The sequence below is a fragment of the Anolis carolinensis genome, chromosome 4 (assembly GCF_035594765.1).
Source record: "Anolis carolinensis isolate JA03-04 chromosome 4, rAnoCar3.1.pri, whole genome shotgun sequence".
NCBI lineage: Eukaryota > Metazoa > Chordata > Lepidosauria > Squamata > Dactyloidae > Anolis > Anolis carolinensis.
In genome coordinates, this window is record NC_085844.1 from 56700707 (window position 1) to 56722803 (window position 22097).

The 22097-nt window shown below is 38.1% G+C and overlaps 1 protein-coding gene across 1 annotated transcript; it reads right to left on the reverse strand.

Annotated features, from left to right (window-relative positions):
* Positions 1-236: 236 nt before the first annotated feature.
* On the reverse strand, positions 237-21349 carry riok3 (RIO kinase 3). The gene is made up of 13 exons (XM_003219672.4): positions 21128-21349; positions 12356-12477; positions 10705-10850; positions 10275-10382; positions 9563-9672; positions 8864-9007; positions 6981-7108; positions 6396-6584; positions 5553-5712; positions 4497-4577; positions 4310-4399; positions 3461-3568; positions 237-2051 (listed from the first exon to the last, which is right to left on the reverse strand). The coding sequence occupies exons 1-13, from the start codon at positions 21191-21193 to the stop codon at positions 1944-1946; spliced, it is 1560 nt and encodes a 519-aa protein (XP_003219720.1). The 5' UTR covers positions 21194-21349; the 3' UTR covers positions 237-1943.
* Positions 21350-22097: the final 748 nt, after the last annotated feature.

Genomic DNA, 22097 nt, shown 5'->3' on the forward strand with positions numbered 1-22097 from the left:
CTAAAATAAATTAGGCAATGATTACTAAAATTCCAGTAGAAGAAACATTGTAGCCTTTATTGAATTTCACTGCTAACCATCTATTTTCTATAACTACAGACAACCATCTAGTTCACATGTGTTAGCAACTGAATATGGCAACTGTTCTATGGGAGTCAGAAATGCTGCAAAACTGTTGATTTTGAACTAAGATGTAACTTAGATTCTTGAACCAAAAAAAGCCACACAATATCCAATACAGCCACATAATCTGAGATGTTTATTTGCCCTCCCATTTTTGGATGGGACAGGCATTTTCATGGGCCACTGAGAGAGCATCACACAGCATTTACCACCCCTTACAGCATCATGGGAGATAAATGCAAAAGAAACTGGAAAAAGAAATATGTGCACATTTTTTACACTCTACTAAATCCATTCAAATGCTAGTCCTCTGTCATTGGATTAGCTTTTTATATTGGCTTTGTCTAGATTGTATTTTGCAGTTACACTCCAGGAATGAAATGAACTATATAAAAAAAAGATGCAGATTTAATGGATCTGTTATCACTTACATACAGATATGTGCATTATTATGTTGTGGCTAGAATCTACACATATCTATCAAAAACAGAGTTTCAGGGTGCATGTAGTCTGTAGCATTAATGCAGTTTAACACCACTTTAGCTGCCACAGTTCAATGCTATGGAATCTTGGGAGTTGTAGTTTGTTAAGGCAACAGCACTCTTACACAGAAGGCTAAAGTCCTTATAAAACTACAACTCGCAGGATTTCATAGTACTTAGCCAGTGTAGCTAAAGCGGTGTCAATATGCACCCTTTCAACAGTCTAGATCAGGCATGAGCAAACTTTGGCCCTCCGGGTGTTTTGGATTTCAACTCCCACAATTCCTAACAGCCTACTGGCTGTTAGGAATTGTGCAAGTCCAAAACACCTGGAAGACTGAAGTTTGCCCATGCCTGGTCTAGACGCATCCCCAGTTGTGCTGAATTTGATTAAGCAGCTGCAGGATTTGCATCACATTATAGGCTATATTGCATGCACATTCTTAAGCATAAGTGATGTTTTTCGAACCACATCTAAAAAAAAAAAGCCATCTTCAAACATGGAAATCAACAATCAGTTCCAGGCAGCTAATATGCATCTGTAAGGGAGCACCTTTTCTTGTATATTTCCCATCTACTTCACATAATTTACACTTTATTCATTTTTTTCAAAACTGCTTATGTCAAGTGGTCTAACTTATAGTTTAACAAATTGTTCTAAGAAATAAAGCAGTTTCTTCCAGTTGGTAATCTAATATTTTCTTTTCTCTTGAAATCTATATTAAAGTCTTAAAATTGATGTTCTAATTATAGGGCAACAGTTGTGTAAAAATCATAAAAAACATTTTGATATTTTAGTGATTAATACCATTTTCATTATCAAACATTAAGAATCTCTTTTATCTCAGTTTCTGTAAAAATAGTAAGACTTTGATAGAAACTCAGTATGTTTCATGTTTCAAAACAACTCAACGTATACTCAGCTTTCCTTAAGCATATACTTTGACATTCAAGAATGAAAAGTTATTTTTGGAAAGGAAAGGGAAAGAGTATCTAACACTCCAACCCACTCACGTGTATTGTTTAATTTGAAATGTGACATCTTTGGGAAATTTCAAATCGTTAAAATGATATTTAACTCAGTTGTGACAAAACTGGGGAAAAAAACCTGCCAGACTGACAAGTGAAAGTAACTTCTTGTTCAGAAAACTATGTAGTTAGATCCTGTGGACTAACAGGTGAACTTTGCTTTAAAAACACCAAAAGCACCAATGCGTGTTCCCTGAAGTTTCATTTACAGCAGTCTGTGCTGACGACAGTTTCTGTCCCCTTTGGCAGCTGACAGAAAATCACTGCACTCGAACTTAGATGCAAAAAATACTTCGGTTCAACTCAGTGCTATTTGTTGGGACACAAAGGTGGGCTCTCATCAACTTCTGAATACAAAGACACTTTCTTCCCATGATTCTGTACATGATCTTCATTGATCTTCTCCAGAGCTTCAATCTATGAAACAAAAAAACATGGGCACATCAAGATCCATGTAACCCTTCTCACTAGGTATGGGGGCAGTTCAAAACACCTAATACCAACCTGTTCCTGAGGGATTTTTTTAAAAACATGGATTACTCTTCCTGTTTCACCAGTAATATTTGTAGTCCCCAAATCCGAAACATTTGCATTATTATTTCACATGAAAAACCTCAGCTTTCTCACTAAACATCCATCAAAGTGAAATATTTCTCTTTATATTAAGTCACCATCCAAAATGTGTTTTTACAACGTCATGGTGTCCATATCAACACTAATTCAATTGCCACAAAACATTTCTTGAAGAATAGTGGCACGAATTACTTATAGGGTGAGTCTCTCCTTTTGTTAGTTCCATTGGATATCTGCCTTTTCCCTTTCAAACAGATTTACAAATGAAGTACTATTAAATGTTGGTTTTGAATGTTTTCATCACCTATTTCATAAATCAAAATGATTCCTAGGAGTGTTTTCTGAAGACCCTATCCTTATCCACCTTACTAACCAGAATTAACAGGTAATAGACCAAATACTAAAACTGTAATGGTCAAAACAGATATTCCTGCAAAGATATTCCTCACAGGAAGGCCAGCTATATAGAAATGAATGCTAGCAATATAGGAGTGAGGAAAACACAGCCAGAAGTTAGTTTCTCTGGCTATTTTTGCTATACAGCAGCAACAACAACAACAAACTTTATTTATATCCCGCCCCATATTCCCATGGGGATTCAGGATGGCTAGAAGACCCATGGATCAAGAAAAACAAGCTGTCATGTTAACAGTTAACTATTTGTAACTGTAAAAATCATAAAAAAGTTTTGATATTTTAGTAATCAATAAAATTTTCATTATCAAACTTTAAAAAAATCTTTTTTCTGAGCTTTGATAAAAATAATAAGCCTTTGAAACCCAATGTTTCATGTCTCTAAACAATTAAATGTATTTTCAGCTTTTCTTAAGCATATACTCTGACATTTAAGAATAAAAAGTTACTTGTGAAGAGTGTTTTGCCTTCAGTTGTTGGGCAAATGTAGCAAAAATATGATTGAATGATTTGGATACACAATGTGTATCTCCCTGCACTTACACAGTGTTTCTTGGAAATACATCCAAACATTTTTATTATGTCAGAAGCAACTTGAGAACATACTGCAAGTCGCTTCTGGTGTGAGAGAACTGGCAGTCTGCAGAGATGTTGCCCAAGGGACGTCTGATATGTTACTGGGAAACTTCTCATGTCCCCGCAAGCTAGAGCTGTCAGACAAGAGCTCACCCTGTCTCACAGGATTCGAACCAGCAACTTTCAGGCCAGCAACCTAACCTTCAGGTCAGCAGTTCACAAGGGTTCAACCCCAAACCGCACTCTCCCTACCAATACTTTACCTCAACTAAGAAGTCCGCCTCATTGTCAGATGAAAATTGTAATTCCGAGACAGCATTGAAGAGTTCACGCTCACCAAGTGCTTCTGATACACCACACTTCTGGAAGAACTTTTGTTAAAAGGAAAAAAAATACTTTCACTGACCCTCATTCATAGAACACTTAAATATTCTTCTTATTATTATTATTGCTTACCTGCCTCTCTTCGAGGTGAGGCACAATAGAGTTAAAAACACATCATCATACAACATTATGTAAGCACACACACACACACACATATATTACACAGAACGAAGATTAAAATACAGCAAACTCAGGACATGAGTTAAAAATTCATAGTTAAAAACTGAGTGATAGGTCTGCTAGAAGAAATAAGTCTTCAACTGTCTCTTAAATTCCAACAGTTGTCCACAAGGCTTTGGTCTAGAAATACTTTAATGCAGACTACAGATTATTTCTAATGTAGAGCTGCCTCCCTGTCCTGGAGCACTTTTACTGAAGCAGATGTCTATTTAAAAGGGAGTTTGTAAGCAAAAAGGGGTCACAGTGGATTGTATCCGACTGTGTTTTTCATCAACAGAAAAACACATCAACTCTAGCATCCTCTTCAGTTTTGCTTCACGGAAGTTTGACTGCATGAATAAAAACCTGATGCTGGACCTAACACAGAGCAGTTCTTCCACTTCCCCGTTTCAACTAATATTTGTACCAATGAGATACAGATTTAGATTATCTGGAACAAGTGCTAACTCACTCTTTTAGGGAAATAAACCTCTCTCTTGTAAATTAGGATGATAAATGGTGCAATGCTAAAGAATTCCTAAGAGTGTCAAAATTGCTGAATGTCTTACCTGTGAAACATTCCTACAATCTCTGAACAAGAACTCAAGCCCATGAGGATGTGTTGGTTCTACAGACTGACTGACATCAATTAGCCAGACCTAGAAGAAATAGATTAGGGTTTTGGTTTTTCTTAGATATTTGCATATAGGCCCATGTCAACTGACAGTCATGTCCTCCCATTATTAATCTGCTTACCTGTCCCCCATGCCATAGCATGTTGTATTCACTCAGGTCAGCATGAATTAAATTACACTCTTTGTACAACTTTTGCATCATCTAAAAGAAAGCAATACATTATTATTCGAAGTGTGCTCCATAATACTAAAGTCACTAAAGGAAAGTACCGATAAGTAAATATTAATACAGACGAAGCATTACTTATTGCTTATTCTACTTGAATGCATATACCACCAAATAGGTATAGTATGTTCACTCTAGTTAGCTTATCTCAATTGAAAGCAAGTGCAACTGTGTGTGGCTGATAGGCAAATTTAAACTATTTCTTAACCATTCCTGTTTCACTACATTAAGAAAGCCTATAACTCTAAAGAATGCTAATTACAATCCAAATATTTTTGAAGTTCTATAATAAATATAGTCTCAAAAAGAAAATATATAATGGGCCAAAAGAATTTGTATCTTTAATGTTGAATGTCTCTCCCCTCCCGTCCCAGTTATATTTTCAGTTATAGCTTCTTCTACAAAATCTTGTCCCTGGGACATGAATTCCAGTTGTTTTCATTTGTTCATTTTATAGTATGCAGTAATAAAAAACTATGTATTTTTTAAGAATGGAGCCTATATTCAAAATTGTATGAATATATTATATATTCTCTTAGAAAAGGAGACTACAAAGAAATCAATCATGTTGTTCCTAAGAAACATTCAAAAATCTATACTCTATTTCAAAAAGTGAAATAATTAAAAGCTTCTATTTTGTTCTCAGCAATCATGGATTCAAGGTCAAGGTGAAAAGATCAGGTCACATTTTAAAATCTAATTTTAATGTTTTACTTTTTCATCATGCAGATGCCCTGATTCAACTTCAAGTCAGGCTATCTGATTTTATTATGTTTTATGTAACAAAGTATGTAACACCTTGCTTGATAAGAGACCTGAAGATCTTGACAGCTTGTACATTTTTATGATCTTTCAGTTGGCCTAAAAATATTATGTAATATATATTCTGGAATATTCTCAACAGGAACATGAACCAATAATTGTGAGACAAGGCAAGAATATTCTGCTTACATTAAGAACTTGATAGTAGGCCTTTTTCATATCTTCGCTACTGAGTTTTACTTCTTTTAATTTAGGAGCTGGGACTTGATCTTGACCAATGAAGGACATAACTAAAACGTGCTTTTTCAGGCTAACCACTTTTGGACAAGGAATGCCTGCCTTCTGCATTCTATACAGAAGAAGAAGAAAGCATTAGCACATTAAAAAATTCCCAGTAAATCAAGAATTTTTTGCAAACTAATTATATGATTAGAAAAATAAACATAGGTACTGGCTCTTTACAATGGCATATAACATTTCAAGAACCAAGCTAAAACCAATCAATTGTGGCATGTTATGTTTTTAGATTATTCAGCCCCAATCTTGAATTCAAATGTTAAAAAGGATGATCAAAAAAAATCTGATGAAAAGAATATAAATCCAGTGATGAGTCATTATATTAACATGAAACTAATAGAAAGCAACATGGCTCAGTACAAGAGACAGTCAGACAATAAGCACATTTCCAGGTGTAAAAAAAAATAATACATTTTTATATCACTGATGCCACAGGGAGAAAAAGCGAGTTCAAAGAGGCATGGTACTGTATTCCCAAAGGTTTGTGGTTGTCCGCTTCTGTTTTCAATCTAGGAGACTCTTTTGCAAGGTGGCCAAAGATAAGACTGAGAAATAGTATGATACGGCAATGCAGGGTTCCCAAACAGTGTAAAGAAAAAAGGAGCTAATGCTTCACAGCTCTAAAGTTCAATAATCAACTTAAACAAAAAACAATGATATTGGAGATCTATAAAACACCTCTTATTATGCTGGTGACATTTCCACATGTTTATATCTACATCTATATTCACATACCTTGTTAAATTGTGCATTTCTTTCTCTGCCCACATACGTATTATCTTTCGTGGATTTAGTTTGCTGAAGCGATCTATAAACCTGTAGTCATCCTTGATGTATTTATCACGATTCTTAAATTCATTAAGAGTTGTTTTAAACACCTTTATGGCACATTCCGAAGGTACTGGTGGAGCATCTTCACCCAAGCTTCAGGAAGAACATAAGAACACAATTTAGATATAAGGAAGTTAAAGAGGTTGGAGCTATTAAAACATACAATAAAATAGAGTAAGAGATTGACTTGTATTATTTCACTACATGATACTTCAATATATATTTTAAACATACAACCAATTCCAATTAAGTTAAAGCTCTTATTATTATACATTATATATTACATATCTTGATTTCAAATGGATTTATCTTCCAGGTCTAAGGAAGTTTACAAATAGTGTGTAAGTTTATAATAAAATATGAATGAGGGCAGAGGGATGTACCATACTGGATACTTCCAGTGTGATTATTTTATAATCCCAAATGGTATGCTAGAGGTGTATTTCATACAAAAAGGCATCATAAATATATCTACATAAAATATAATACCTTCCTCCATGTGCATGAAACACCACAGACTCTTTCCCTGTACTTATGCAGCCAGTAATATTTTCCAGCATTCCAGAGTTTACCATTTTATATAAAAGTAAACGTGTTTTAGGATCCACTGCTTTCTCCTACAGAAGAAACATGAGAAGGTTAAGTCTGCTGTTATATTTGAACTTCTCATTACATTTGTAAGTCAGTTCAGATGAAAATTTGATTACTCTACAAAAGCCACCATGAACTGATATCAACTTGTTTTTTTTTTAATGTATTGATACATCAATTCAATTAAAAAACTTTTGCCATACAGGTCTTATTTCAATATACAGTACATTGTTCTAAAAATCACTTTACCTTAATTGACGCTTTATATATTCCTTGTATGTGTATCACCCGTTTCCCATGCCTTTGGTCAAGTGTTTTACTCTTTAATGATCATTCATTAAAGATGCGTTATCATTTATTCTACAGAATGTTTCAAAATGATGAACCCAGTTTCAAAGAAGATTTCACAATGGCAACATATTACAATTACACAAAAAACTGCAAACATTTTAATGAGTTGTTATCAAGTTTTACTTCCCATTCTGAACCAGAAACAGATCTAAAAAAAGTAACTCTGCAAATGAAGACTATTTTACTAGTTGTTATATTTGTAAGGGGTCCACAAAAACGGCAGCATTAAGGTTACCCTGCTATTTGGAGTCACAGGCAACCACCTGTAACATGCGTACCTCCGCTGCGTTTCTCTGCTGCTCTTTCTCCCTGCCTCTATGCTTTCTCTGAATCAACAGTACACTGGACCACTGTCTCAGCCAAGAGAACCCCTGATGGCTTATTGTTTATTATGATTATAGCTTATTTACAGCTACAGTAGAGTCTCGCTTATCCAAGCCTCGCTTATCCAAGCCTCTGGATAATCCAAGCCATTTTTATAGTCAATGTTTTCAATATATCATGATATTTTGGTGCTAAAGTCGTAAATACAGTAATTACAACATAACATTACTGCGTATTGAACTACTTTTTCTGTCAAATTTGTTGTATAACATGATGTTTTGGTGCTTAATTTGTAAAATAATAACCTAATTTGATGTTTAATAGGCTTTTCCTTAATCCTTCCTTATTATCCAAGATATTCGCTTATCCAAGCTTCTGCTGGCCTGTTTAGCTTGGATAAGTAAGACTCTACTGTACTTACAGATCAGACAGTCACAGCATGAAATTGATGGAAAAGAGAGATCAACCGCATGGTCACAACTTTTTTAACAGACTCCTTATCTCAGTTTCACCCATGAATATGACAGCCCTTGACCAAGATGTCATTCTGAGTGACTTTAACCCTTTGATTACCCAAGCCACCAGACACGCGTCTTGGGAATGATTTTTCCTGGTATATACTGTAACTCCACTACTCTATTAACAGTGTTGTGGGGTCACCATCTTGCAAATGATGGAGGCTAGGGGCTGTCTGTGTGCTGGGAGATGCATCTAGCTCCAGGACCCCTCATCCCCCGCCCCCCAAAAAAACAACATAAAAATAATATTTTGGTGAAAAAACTAAGCTTTCCACTCTTGGCATACTCCATGACTGACAATTTTGGCATAGAGTGCAGGATCTCGAAATCTTCCAAACAAAATTAAAAAATGAAATCGGAAATAATTGATATTTCATAAATATTTCTTCATTGGATGTCAAAAAAAATATCGAGCAACAAAGGGTTGCTTGGAACAAACTGTCATTTGTGATGTGGCAAAGCTCTACCAATCTCGCTCTGTCTGCAGAAATTAAGTTCTGCCATAAATACAGCATTACATTTTTTCAAAATATCATGCCCCCTTAAAAAAAACCCAAGCAATTCTTTTTTTAGGCCATCAGAACTTACAGCAGTAGAATGTTCCTTTTTCTCATGGAGCCTGGCACTTCGGCGTTCCTCCGAGTATGCATGTTGCTTTAAAGCATTGAAGACATGATTGGACAGTTTCAGATCCATACCAATTCCATCACCAACCTGAAATTCTGGTGCAAACTGCAAGCACATTCAAAATACAACAAATGGCATTATGTTTTCACAACTTTTCTTCACAAAGAGGGAAATCCTACATTAACAGTGCTATTTTAACTATATTATTTGTGTAAGTGGATCAGAAAGATCCACTTACAGTTAAAATAGTTTCAAATTACATTAATTCTATGCTGTAGATGCAGCCTTAAGTATGTACAGAATAAGCCCACTGAAATAAATAAGACTTTACTTAGTCATTACCAATCTAAATCCTATTGATGTCAATGGTTATACTCCAAATATGGCTAAATCTAGACCTATCACTTTATTTGCATATTGTTTTTCCTACAAACACCTCATGAGAACAGGCTAAAGAAAAAGGTTATAGTAAGAGTGAATTGTTCAAGGTTGTTCTGGAAGCTTGATGATGATGTATGGATCAAATCCATAGGTTTTTAAGTAAAGAAGGAATGTTAGCATAGACATAAGTGTATCAAGGCCAACACTAGCCGAGGCATTTGTTTTATGACAGTGACATAGACTCTTGGAATATCTATGACAAATTTGGACAGAACTTACATTTTCCATCCTTGCAGTATTCTTTCGTCCACAAACAACCTCATCATGTTTAGTGGTAATATCTTTTCCTTTTCCTGTAAAGCCCTTTTTGGGAGTAGTGGTAGGCTTATCTATGGATAATGAGATAATTATCTTATTACAATCGCAAGATACTACCTGTATGCTAACATTTGATTAGGTTTAAAAGCTTTCTCAGACACACACAACTACTTTATCATCTGCCAACTATTACAGGGCCATCTAAGTAATGGGTCTTTTGTAAACCGTACAAAATTTGACAAAACTTCATAGCATATTAGCATATAACAGGAAATTTTGGGTGAAGAAATTTATATTGATTGCCACGACATTTCACAAACATCCTCCCTCCTTTCATAATCTTGGTTCTAAATCAATATCTTCTGCAAAGTTTGCAACTTGGTCCTGTATTTTCCACAGCCAACTAAAGTAATGACTAAGCATACGGAATTGTATATACTCACAGTCATTCTCTCCTCCCTAATTGCAAACTTCAAGTTCCATGGAGTGAGCCATGATTCAGGTGTCATGATGTACACTAAGTAATCTTCATTTCAGAGTATAATATATAATTCATTTTTATTCAAAAGTCAAGCAAATGCTAGAGACCTAGCAAATACTTATTTCATGACCATACAGTCTTTAGAACTTTGTTGGTAAGATATATTTTATAAGGTTTTAATTCAAAAGATACCTGCTCGATAGGGATCATGACGAGTATCCTGCCAATCAACCTCATCCTCAGAGCTGTCACTGTCTTCAAATGGATGCACTTTTCGGTAATTCTCAAATGATATGGATACTTAAAAATTAAAAGCACATGAAGAAGTATTATTTTTTCAAGTATTTTCCACCAACTGTCACCTCTGCTGAGAAATATTTATATATTAAAATATTTCTCCCCCAATAGATATCAGTTATCAGACAAGTACATATAGACGGCTTTATTGTAATAAAGCAGTGGTTCTCAACCTGTGGATCTCCAGATATTTTGGCCTTCAACTCCCAGAAATCCTAACAGTTGGTAAACTGGTTGGGATTTCTGGGAATTGTAGGCCAAAACACCTGGGGCCCCACAGGTTGAGAACCACTGTAATAAAGAAATGAAGACCTATGATAGTGACCTTTGCTGTCCCCATTGAACTTTTTCTCTTCACGCAGAAGTTGTGCGTCATACTCTCTATCAAATTCCATTTGTAGCATCTGAGCAAGCATCAAATCACTGGAAGTGTCTGTATTCTCCCCACTGATAAACGGTCCCTCAACAGCCCTGGATATAACAGACAGGGATAAAAATACATTAGTAGGTCAATAAAACTCCAGTTTAGCTCTTCTATGCCTATTGAAGAAATGATTTAAACAAACGCAAAGGTATGTGAAGACAAAAATCAAAGCATGACATTTCTGTTATTAACAAAAATGGAGGGTGTTAACCAGAAAGATAAATAAATATGCCAATATAGCTTTGTAGTAGCAAGAATAGTTATAGTGAAATCATAGAAGGGAGAAAGAGAACTATTCAAGAGAGATTGAAGAGAAAAATTAATAGATTACATACAAATGGCCAAACTGTCTAACGGACTTTGAGGTAAAAATAATTAAGAATTTGGAAACAAATGGTGGGTGGCCTTCCATATCTTGGAAAGAAGGCAAAAGCTGATTTTAAGGATGTCGCAAGGGACTTATAGGGGTAAGAATGATAAGGTATATAACATAGTGAGCAGGGATGGAAATCCACGGTGGTGGGTTCACAGGTATGGGGATGGAGGGAATGTATGAATGTACTGTCTACTGTGTCTGCTACTGTCTCTGTATGTCGCGTGTTCTTTTGTAAATGTATAACAATGTTTTTCTTTGTATTTAATAAAATTTGTTTTTTTTAAAGTAGAGAATGCAAACCTTTGTGACATAATGTGCAACTATTTCTCTATGAGTCATTCACAAGGCCTATTTATTCCTCCTGCTTGCCTTTGGGCACTGACTGAAATAACCCAAGTTGTGTGGATTCCTCCTATCACCAACCCAGAGAGCAAAACTCTCATCTCAAACAGCAGGTCAGTAGGTAAACCTTCTTCCAAGACCTGGCCAACAAAATAATTATTCAAAGAGGAAGAATATACCACAACCACTTTTCTCTATATTATTTTCAGAGGCACAATGCAGCAAAAGAGGCCACAATTCTCCCACTCTGAAAATATAGATTTCAATAGAGGCTGAGAGAAAGACTTTCTGCCTTTTTGCAACTCCTCAGCACTGATTTGGATGGCAAGACTGAAAACCAGAGTCCATTAAGTGAAACTTACCCTGTACAGAGCCAAACATGGGCCTCCCCAGTTTAATTATTAAAACTACTGCCTTCTGCATCCATCTGGTGCATGTTTCAAAAGAAAGAACTGCATTCTACCGTTTTGTCTGGTGACAGGGAAAAAGCTATGCCATTTTCCACTTTCAAGGAGCACCTAATCCATCATATCAAATGCCTTTCAACTGCAGCCAATAGGCAAATAGCTAGTGTTTGTAGAAACTGTGATCAAAATTTTACTTGAAAGTAAGAAGATACAAAATTATATATTTAGGGCAGTGTTTCTCAAACTGTGCTACTTCAGGTGTTTTGGACTTCAGCTCCCAGAAATTCCAGCCAGTTTACCAGCTGTTAGGAATTGTGGGAGCTGAAGTCTAAAACATCTGGAGGAGCACATTTGAGAAATACTGATATAGGGAATAAGATGTCCCACCATTTAAAACTGTTATCAAGAATCTATGCATTCAACTTACGGGACCACTTCTGGAAAAGCATCACTTTCTTCTTTTAGCTGCAACTCTTTCGCTAGTTGTTCACTCATAACATCAGCAAAGGAACATGATATGGTAGTACTTTTAGGTGTTCCCCATGGGCACTAGAATAATAAACAGATATTTTGTGTTGGATAAAGGTAAAATTAAAGTTTTCTTCATATATAATTTATTTTGTTGGCAAACAGAATCCTTCTCCAGATTGAAAATGGATCTGTAACACAAAGTACAAATACAAGGTAATATAAGTAGTACTAAAATTTGATTTCTACAGAACAAAGTATAGATTACCAGTCAGTTGGTAATGGCTGGTGCAAATGAAAAACCTAAGCATTCTTAAACCTGGGATTTATTTCTATTTTAATTTATCTGCACAGTGACAAACTGAGTATATAAGGTAGTGCAAGCTGTAAGACACTATTTTCTATTTCTCCAAAATAGAGTCACCATCACTACAATGTATTAAAATATCTTAGTGTTGCAGCCCAGCCACCTGCCTGATCCCTTTTCACCCAGACACCACACAGTTCAATAATAATAATGAGTTTATTAAGAAAAGAGTATATAAAAAATAGCTTCAAAATAGTGCAAGCAATTCTCTAAAAGTCATTTAATATAAGCAAACTAAGCATGCAAGAAAGTAAAATCAAAGGCCAGACTGTAAAACCAGCATCCAGGTTATATCCATGAGCTAGATATCAAAAGCTTGACAAAAGGCCAAGAGCAACTCTGAACATGAATCCAAAAATAACAAAAGAAACTGTAATCCCAAGGTCATAGTACTCAAAACATGAGGATAATCTCAAAGGCTTAAAAACTTGGAACTTCACTTCACTTCACTTCTTAATTAGTCGCTCTCCACCAGAGTGCTCCTTGACTATAATCCCAAAGGCTTGAAAATTGTAAACAAGATTTGTAATCCAACCAGGAGACATGCAACTTAAACAGGAAAACAAGATCCAAAAACCAAGAACCAGAACTCCTGACTCTGAGCTTCATAGACAGGTGACTTGGTATATGAAATTCCAACGTTGATCTCCACACCAAACAAAACTTCAGATTCCTTAAGAAGTCTCCCTCCTACCAAAACATCATTGGGCTCTCTTTGTTTATCTTTCTGCCTCTGAGAACAACGAACCTGTCTTTGCTTCATACCCTCCCATCTGAGCAATAAATGCTGGGCTATCAGTAACCCTCCGGGTCTCCTCCACATTCCTTTCACAGTCAATCCCTGGGAGATTCTCATGAAAAACACTGTCTGCTTTCCTGACAACAGATCTATCCAAAAAATCTCAAAAATATTTTTGCTTTCCCACACAGAAGTAACAGGCTCAAACAAAAAATCCTTGACCTTATCCTCAGAAGCTTCACAGGCCTCAACACTTAGGCTGTAAGCAAAATAATAGAGAAGAAACCTTCACTCATTAACTAATCTGCCTTATGTGTGGAAGAAGTGGATAAAGCCAAATTTCAAGACAGGTGCAGGCACCTAAATTAAATTTGTAATTTTATATATTGATTAAAGACCCAAGCAAACAGCTTGGAAGCACTTGCATTTTAAAAAAGGTGAACAAACCAATTATTTTTCAACTAACTTATCATGATCCTAAGAAAAATCTAGCAAAGTAACTTTTAGGGCAGGGGTGGACAAAAGCTTTTTTTTTTTTGCAGCCCTCAATACATCCAAATTTTCTAGACAGTAAAAGGGATGACTTTCCTCTTCTGAAAGAGGCAACCTGCCTTCGTAAAAGCCCTCCTCTCCTGTCCAGTTTAGCATAACAAAACAGCCCCTTCTGAAATTAGAAGTGGACCTTTGTTTTGGGCCTTTGCATCTGTCTGTGTGGCTTGGAGAGTTCCAGGGGCAACATCAGAGGCCAGAACCTGCCCCAATTGTCCATCCCTGTTGTAGGGAAAATATAACCTTGATTTCCCGGTTTCACTTTGTTAAACTGCTTCTGTCTACCTAGACAAAGACCAAGGAAATTGCCTTCACACAGAGAGATAATCCTCAGAGTAGGGCAACGCCCAGGGAAGAGAACTTTGACCAGTGATATATCTTGGATGACTGTTGCTTTCACATGTCTGGGCATGCCTTTTACTAAGAGAAAAGAAGAAAGCTTGGAACTGTCACATTTCACTTATACTAATGTAAGTGAAAGTTAGTTCCAGGCAGGTTTGAGAATCATGTTTTTTTAAATAGCTAGATTTCACCGTTTTCCTAATGCAGTACTTCCTCTACTAATTGAAGTGGAAGGGGGTGGGGTGGGGAAAGCAGAGTTTTCAATGTGCCAGGGACCAGGACCGGCTATGTTGTAGCCGTTTATTTCCTGGAAACCCAACACAGTCCAAGAATGAACATTGTTTTCGATCGAGATTAGTTAAGTTTCTCCTATTTTAGATGGAAAGTTAACAGTACTTAATGGGTCCAGCATTATGTAGTGTTTTGTGAAATGGACGAATCTCCACTCTGCCACAGAAATGCCCTGGCCTAGACAAGTCATTCTCTTGATAGAATCATAGAATGATAGAGTTGGAAGAGACCTCATGGGCCATTCAGTCCAAGCCTCTGCCGAAAAGCAGGAAATCACGTTCAAAAGAAGACAAACACAAATCTTGCCAAGCAAACACCATGATAGGGTTGCCGTAGAGATACTGTGATCGAGGTGACCACCCTCCCCCCCAGGACTTTGTAAAAGATAGTTCAAAAATCAAGACTTTATGTTCTATATTCCATATATTTATAGTAGAAGGTGATTGAGACTTTTTACTGGAGTTTACTGTGGATTATCCCTGCACTCTGAGGCAAGAGATAACAACTTCATGAATTGTAAAATCATGCTGCTAAAACTCCACTTTTATGAATTTCCATGCTGGGTTCTCCAGATGTTATGAACTTCGTTCTTATCAAATATTTTCAATTGTTTATATCATTCATGATTCCCCTTTAGGCAATGTAACTCACTTTTATGGATTCTCCCTTATTTCCATGAAATCTATCTGTCTGCCTATATGTATTTGTACTCTTTGGGATCCCCGGAAAATATGTATTTTTCCCAGCAGGGTTTATATTCCAACTTTATTTTATTTTTCATTTTATTTCATATAATTGCCAAGTCATGAAATCAAATAGGAAATATTTTGAACTCAACCTGAACCCCAGAACCTATCCCATTTCCTATGACCCAGGCTTCCCTTCCCAAAAACAAAAGGATAATCTGCCACCGCTAAACCCAATCAAATTCAGATTGCATGGACAATATAGGGCTTGAGTCGCCGAATTCGGAGTGTTGACCTAAAGGTGATTCGCCCCAAGGCAAACATTGTCATATCTCACCCAAAGGAAAAACCAGGACACCTCAGGAAGGCGCCCTGCAGAGCCTGTCAATATGGCTCATCACCACCCATCTTTGCTTCCATCTCTGACACCCCAAGGCATATCTGAAATCTGTATACGTGACAGAAACCCAGACACCCTTGATTGCTGCCATTAATCCCTTTAGAAATCGGTCTAGCAGGTCTTAATCCGACAGTTCCTGCCCTGTCACCCCATTGTTTCAATAACTCCCGCCTTCTCTTTCCTGATTGGCCCGAGTAGAGACAAAAGGTAGCTTCCTATTGGGCCAATGGAGCAAGGCGGGAAACGAAAGCCCGCCTCGTTCAACCTTCTAGCCTATCAACGATCAGATGGGCGGGGGAGCAGGGCGGGAAATTCAAAGGGCTGTCAGACTGAAATTTTGTATAAATATGGCTTTATTTTGATTATGTGGTACCCTAGTAGACTGAATGATCGCTACTAGAGTCCTCTTCAGCTGAATTGCTCAATAAAGACTCCTTGGCGGATTTTCCTTCAACTTTGGCGGACCTTCTTCATTTCGGCTTCAGGTTGTATTGCGGCTCATATTTTCCTATTGGCTCCGCCAAGGTCCGTTCTCTCAGGACCGGATCGGGTCTCTCCTTAAGGGCCCGATCCCCTAAAACACGGTCGACAACAATACCAAGGTGCTTGTTTACAAAGCCATTGTCCTCCCAACCCTTCTCTATGCCTGCGAAACGTGGACAGTCTACAGACGTCACACTCAACTCCTGGAGCGTTTCCATCAGCGTTGCCTCAGAAAAATCCTGCAACTCTCTTGGGAAGACAGGCGGACAAACGTCAGCGTGCTGGAAGAAGCAAAAACCACCAGCATTGAAGCGATGCTCCTACGCCATCAACTCCGCTGGACTGGCCACATTGTCCAAATGCCCGATCACCGTCTCCCAAAGCAGTTACTCTACTCCCAACTCAAGAATGGAAAACGGAATGTTGGTGGGCAGGAAAAGATATTTAAAGATGGGCTCAAACCCAACCTTAAAAACTGTGGCATGGACACTGAGAACGGGGAAGCCCTGGCCCTTGAGCGCTCCAACTGGAAGTCAGCTGTGAACAGCAGTGCTGTGGAGTTCGAAGACGCACAAATGGAGGACTTAAGGGAGAAACATGCCAAGAGGAAGGAGCGTCAAGTCAACCCTGACCGGGACCGCCTTCCACCTGGAAACCGATGTCCTCATTGCAGGAGAATATGCGGATCAAGAATAGGTCTCTTCAGCCACCTACGGACACACCCCCAAGACCCCACAACTGGAAGACCATCGTCCTCGGCTTACGAGGGATTGCCTAAGATGAAGATGAAGACCCTTAGAGTCCACACAAGTTGGAAGTGGCTTGAAGGCACACAACAACATTAACAGTGCCCTTAGTCATATTTAATGTCTACCATAAAAAGGAGCTGTATAAATATTTGCCTATGTAATTGATTCATGAATTAGAGTTCTTCCTCCAGTTACATAAAACAAATATTTGTTATTGTGAAATCAAGCTGAAGGTGAAATATGAGAATACAAGTTATCCCCATGTATTTTTTCAGCAGGAAAAACCCGATGAGATCATTATCCAGTCATCTGTGTACAAAATATTTGCTGGTAAAAATCGAAAGAACCTTAACAACTATAGTTTTGGTATTCACCCTGAACTAAGATCCCCAAAACAACAAGGAACACAATATATTTTTAAAAGAGCCAACTTTATTGATAAGAGCTTAGCAATCAGAGTTGGAAACACTTTTTGCTAACATGAATAAATAATGCTAACATCTAAAAGGCCTGATAAATGAGGCAGATGTTCTATCCTTTCTAATGATGGACCACATTAGAGAAAGATCAATATAAGTAAGAAGCAAGTTGGAACTTATTAATCAAAATAATTTCTAAAATATACAATATTTCATTCTTCCAGTTCTTAGCCTGAGCAAATCCATAAAATCTATTTTTAAACTGTGGCATAGATAATTAAATCCAGGACAGAGCTATTTGACTGTTGCAGTGGTTCCCAACCTCTTTTTAGCCATGTCCCACCGTAAGCATCTCTAAAACCCTGATGCCTCCCTTTCTCTTGTGACATATAATTCTGTTATTCAAAAAGTGATTTATTCATGTGGAGGAAGCCTTGAAAACCATTAACTTGGTCTAAACAAGCTTCCAAGGAACATGGCATCTATGAATGGGAAAAATAAAATAACAAATCAATTTCAATTAATCGAATTTAGGGAGACTTAAATGTCCAACTTCATTACATGTATTTAGTGAGAATATCATGTCACCTGATGTTAATTTTCTTGTGGCTGATCATCTTTTTAAAAAAATTTATACAAAAATACTGACTTACCTATTAAAGTAATAGTTATACTTTGGATTTTTTCACAGATTTTTTGCTACATTCATATCCGGAACATAAAGACATTTTTATGTATTTTGTATAGCTTGTAATGGTAAAAGAACACTGAGAGGAGTGGGGTGTTTGGAATGAAAGTTGCTTCACTCTTCCATGCTCATGCACTCTATCATTATATGTAGGCTCTCACCACTCCTCTCTATTAGCAGGCTTTCCCCCTCTCCAATGTCACCAGCTGAATACCATGTACATTCTGATTTTAATTTTAATTAATATATTTACAAACTTATATAAGGCCCCTAGAACCACAAGAAATGCAAAACATTCACTGTTAATACAGTAGAGTCTCACTTATCCAACACTCGCTTATCCAATGTTCTGGATTATCCAACGCATTTTTATAGTCAATGTTTTCAAAACATCATGGTATTTTGGTGCTAAATTCGTAAATACAGTAATTACTACATAGCATTACTGCGTATTGAACTACTTTTTCTGTCAAATTTGTTGTATAACATAATATTTTGGTGCTTAATTTGTAAAATCATAACCTAATTTGATGTTTAATAGGCTTCTCCTTAATCTCTAATTATCCAACATATTCGCTTATCCAACATTCTGCCGGCCCGTTTATGTTGGATAAGTGAGACTCATTCTCGAATTGCCCCCCCCCCCTAAAAATTAAATTGCCCCCCGGGCCGTATGCCCCACGTTGGGAACCAGGGCTCTAATGCAAGCATGGGTAAACTTAGGTCTTCCAGGTATTTTGGACTTTAACCCCCACAATTCCTAACATCTTACTGTTTGCCATGCCTAGAGCCATCTTGACCTGCAACCTCTTACAAGATAACTGGGCAGGCTTATCTGAGTGTAGACATTAGACTTTTAAATGGTTTAATTTTAATGTATTACATCACCAACACATTAACAATCTACAGGCAGGTTAATGGACAATCCCATTATACATTGAGAAGATAGACAATGTACCAAAGGATCCCATACTTCCTTCAAAAAAACTCAGGATGGCATATGTTTTATCCCTCCTTCTTTACACAACTCTGTGACATGGGTTTGGTTGCTGAGTGACTGGAAAAGGTCACCTGATGATCTTAGTGGCTGAGAGTTGTACTTTAACCATTACAGCAAACTGGCTATTATCCCAGATGGCATCACCTCACCCTTAATCCAGTTAACTAGGAATTACAGAACACGATCTTGTCAATACAACGTAAGTGATTTGCTGGCAATCATAGCCCTTCAGGAGGACATATGTCCCTCCCATTTTTAAAAAGTCTTCCTCTCTCTTAGGAAAGAGAATATTACAATCTCTTTTTATCTTTATATAATATATTGAAGATATTAATTTGTTGCCTCTATTGTTATATAATATTTAAGATATTTATTATTTGCTTCTCAACCAAATGGGACCTTGTGGCAATGAATCCATAATGCATCCTTCCCATTTTTAGAAAGTCTTCCTTCATCTTGGGGCAGAGAATAATGTATTACAATCTTTTCTTATTTTTATGTGATGTTTAAAACATTTATTTACTATTTCTCAACCTGACAGTGCCTCCTGAGGCAGTGCACAATGGGGGGGAGGGGGAATCTCTTAATCAGTACTATATATAAGTGTGTGTGTGTGTGAATACACAAAGTTAAAAAAACAACTTGGCATTATACTAAATGTCCTTTGACCAGTAGCTGGCCACTTGGAGTGCCTCTGGTGTTGCTGAAAGAAGGTCCTCCATAGTGCATGTGAAGGGCTCAGACTGCATTGTAATAGGTGGTCTGTAGTTTGCTGTTCTCCACACTTGCATGTCGTGGACTCCACTTTGTAGCCCCATTTCACTCTCTCTCAGCCTCAGGGGAGGCAAAGGTCAAACCTAACTTGAACAAACCTTGCCAAGGAAACACAATGACAGGGACACCACAAGTAGGAAATAGCTTAAAATCAATTATTCCCAAACACCAGGCATTTTGGATTCCAACTCCCAGAATCCTGACCTGCTCTGGCCAATACCAGGTATTCTGGAAATCTTGGGAAACACTGATTAAGTCTTAATGGCACACAACAAACATAAAACCCACTTGCTCCTAAGTTGGGCCACTTCCACACAGCTAAATAAAATCCCACTTTATCTGCTTCAAACTGGGATATATGACAGTGTGGACTTAGAAAACCCAGTTCAAAGCAGACATTGTGGGATATTCTGCCATGATATTCTGGGATATAGGGCTGTCTGGAAGGGCCCTGGGTCCACACTGCCATATAACGCAGGTCCCTTCCACACAGCTGAATAAAATCCCACATTGTCTGCTTTGATCTGGGATATATGGCATTGTGGACTCAGATAACTGAGGGCCCTTCTACACAGCGCTATATCCCAGAATATCAAGGCAGAAAATCCTACATTATCTGGGTGTAGACTCAGATAACCCAGCTCAAAGCAGATATTCTGGGATTTTCTGCCTTGATATTCTGGGATATAGGGCTGTGTGAAAGGGCCCTGGGTCCACACTGTCATATAACCCAGGCCCCTTCCACACAGCTGAAAATCCCACATTGTCTGCTTTGATCTGGGATATATAGCAGTGTGGACTTGGATAACCGAGGGCCCTTCCACACAGCCCTATATACCAGAATATCAAGGCAGAAAATCCTACATTATCTGCTTTGAGCTGGGTTATCTTGAGTCTACACCCAGATATTGTGGGATTTTCTGCCTTGATATTCTGGGATATAGGGCTGTGTGGAAGGGCCCTGGGTCCATACTGTCATATAACCCAGGCCCATTCCACACATTCCTACATTGTCTGCTTTGAACTGGGATATATGGCAGTGTGGACTCAGATAACCCAGTTCAAAGCAGACATTGTGGGATTTTCTGCCTTGACATTCTGGGTTATATGGCAGTGTGAAAGGGCCCTTAGAGGTACCAAACGTTTGGCCTTTCGGGTTACTGAACGTCAACTCCCACAACCTTCCCCCTTTCAAAAGACACGATGGCTCTGAGGGCCCAGGCTCGGCTGGGAGGGCGGCCTACCTTGCTCTGAGGCCAAGCGGGGCCCGGGCTGACTTCGGTGGCGGGGACGATGCCAACGGGGTCCATGCCTGACGGAGAAAGAGCGGCAAGAGAGCGAAGGGAAAGCGAGGCCAGCTGGCAGCAACAAAGAGGGCCACAAGGGGACCGGGAAGGAATGGCAGGAGAATTAAACCTCTTCCGGCTTCTTCTCGGCTCGTCTTTCACTCTTCCCGCCCCGATTCCCAATACCAGCCGCCCATTGGTCTGTAGCAATCGCGTTCTCCTGTGCGTCACTTCCTCTGGAATCTCCCTTTTCCCTTGCCAGCCCCGCGCTTCCCCCCTCCCTTTCTAAAGCCATACGATTACACCACCTGTAGTACAGGCCAACTTGGGCCTTCCCTCCAGGTGTTTTGGACTTCAACTGCCACCATTCCTAACAGCCTCAGGCCCCTTCCTTTTCTCCCTCAGCTGCTTAAACTGGGACTTTAATGCGGGCAGCCCTGTTCTGCTAGTGCCTACAGAATTATGGGAAATGTAGTTTGGGAAGGCGAGGACCTCTCAAGCTGAGTATTCAAAAGACCCTGCTCTAAACTACATTTCCCAGAATTCTGCAGGCGCAAGAAGAATGGGGCTACCTGTGTTAAAGCCCCAGTGTGAAAAAGGCTTGCTTCCCTGTCAAGCTACAACTCCTCGGATTCCATAGCATTGAGCCATGGCCTTTAAAGTAGTATCAGACTTTATGAAATACATACACACCCTCTTCCATTAATAATTTTATAGCCCATAATGGAATAAATTTTAAAAATACAATTCCTATTTCTTTTCTTTCCCTAATGATGAGCCATTTTCTAGCTTGGTTCTCTGGGGGAAATTATGTGGTAATTCCTAGGCTAACAAATTGAATGTGTTCCTTAAATGTATGGGTTTGAAAACTACCGGTTTATATAGGAGTAAGACATAAGAATGTTATGCAATTAACACAATATGCAGA

Coding starts and splice junctions, on each gene's coding strand:
- riok3 (XM_003219672.4), bottom strand. CDS start 21,193: ATGGACCCCGTTGGCATCGTCCCCGCCACCGAAGTCAGCCCGGGCCCC. Junction 12,478..21,127: donor CCGCTTGGCCTCAGAGCAAG/GTAGGCCGCCCT, acceptor TTATTATTCTAG/TGCCCATGGGGAACACCTAA. Junction 5,713..6,395: donor GAAATGCACAATTTAACAAG/GTATGTGAATAT, acceptor TCTTCTGTATAG/AATGCAGAAGGCAGGCATTC.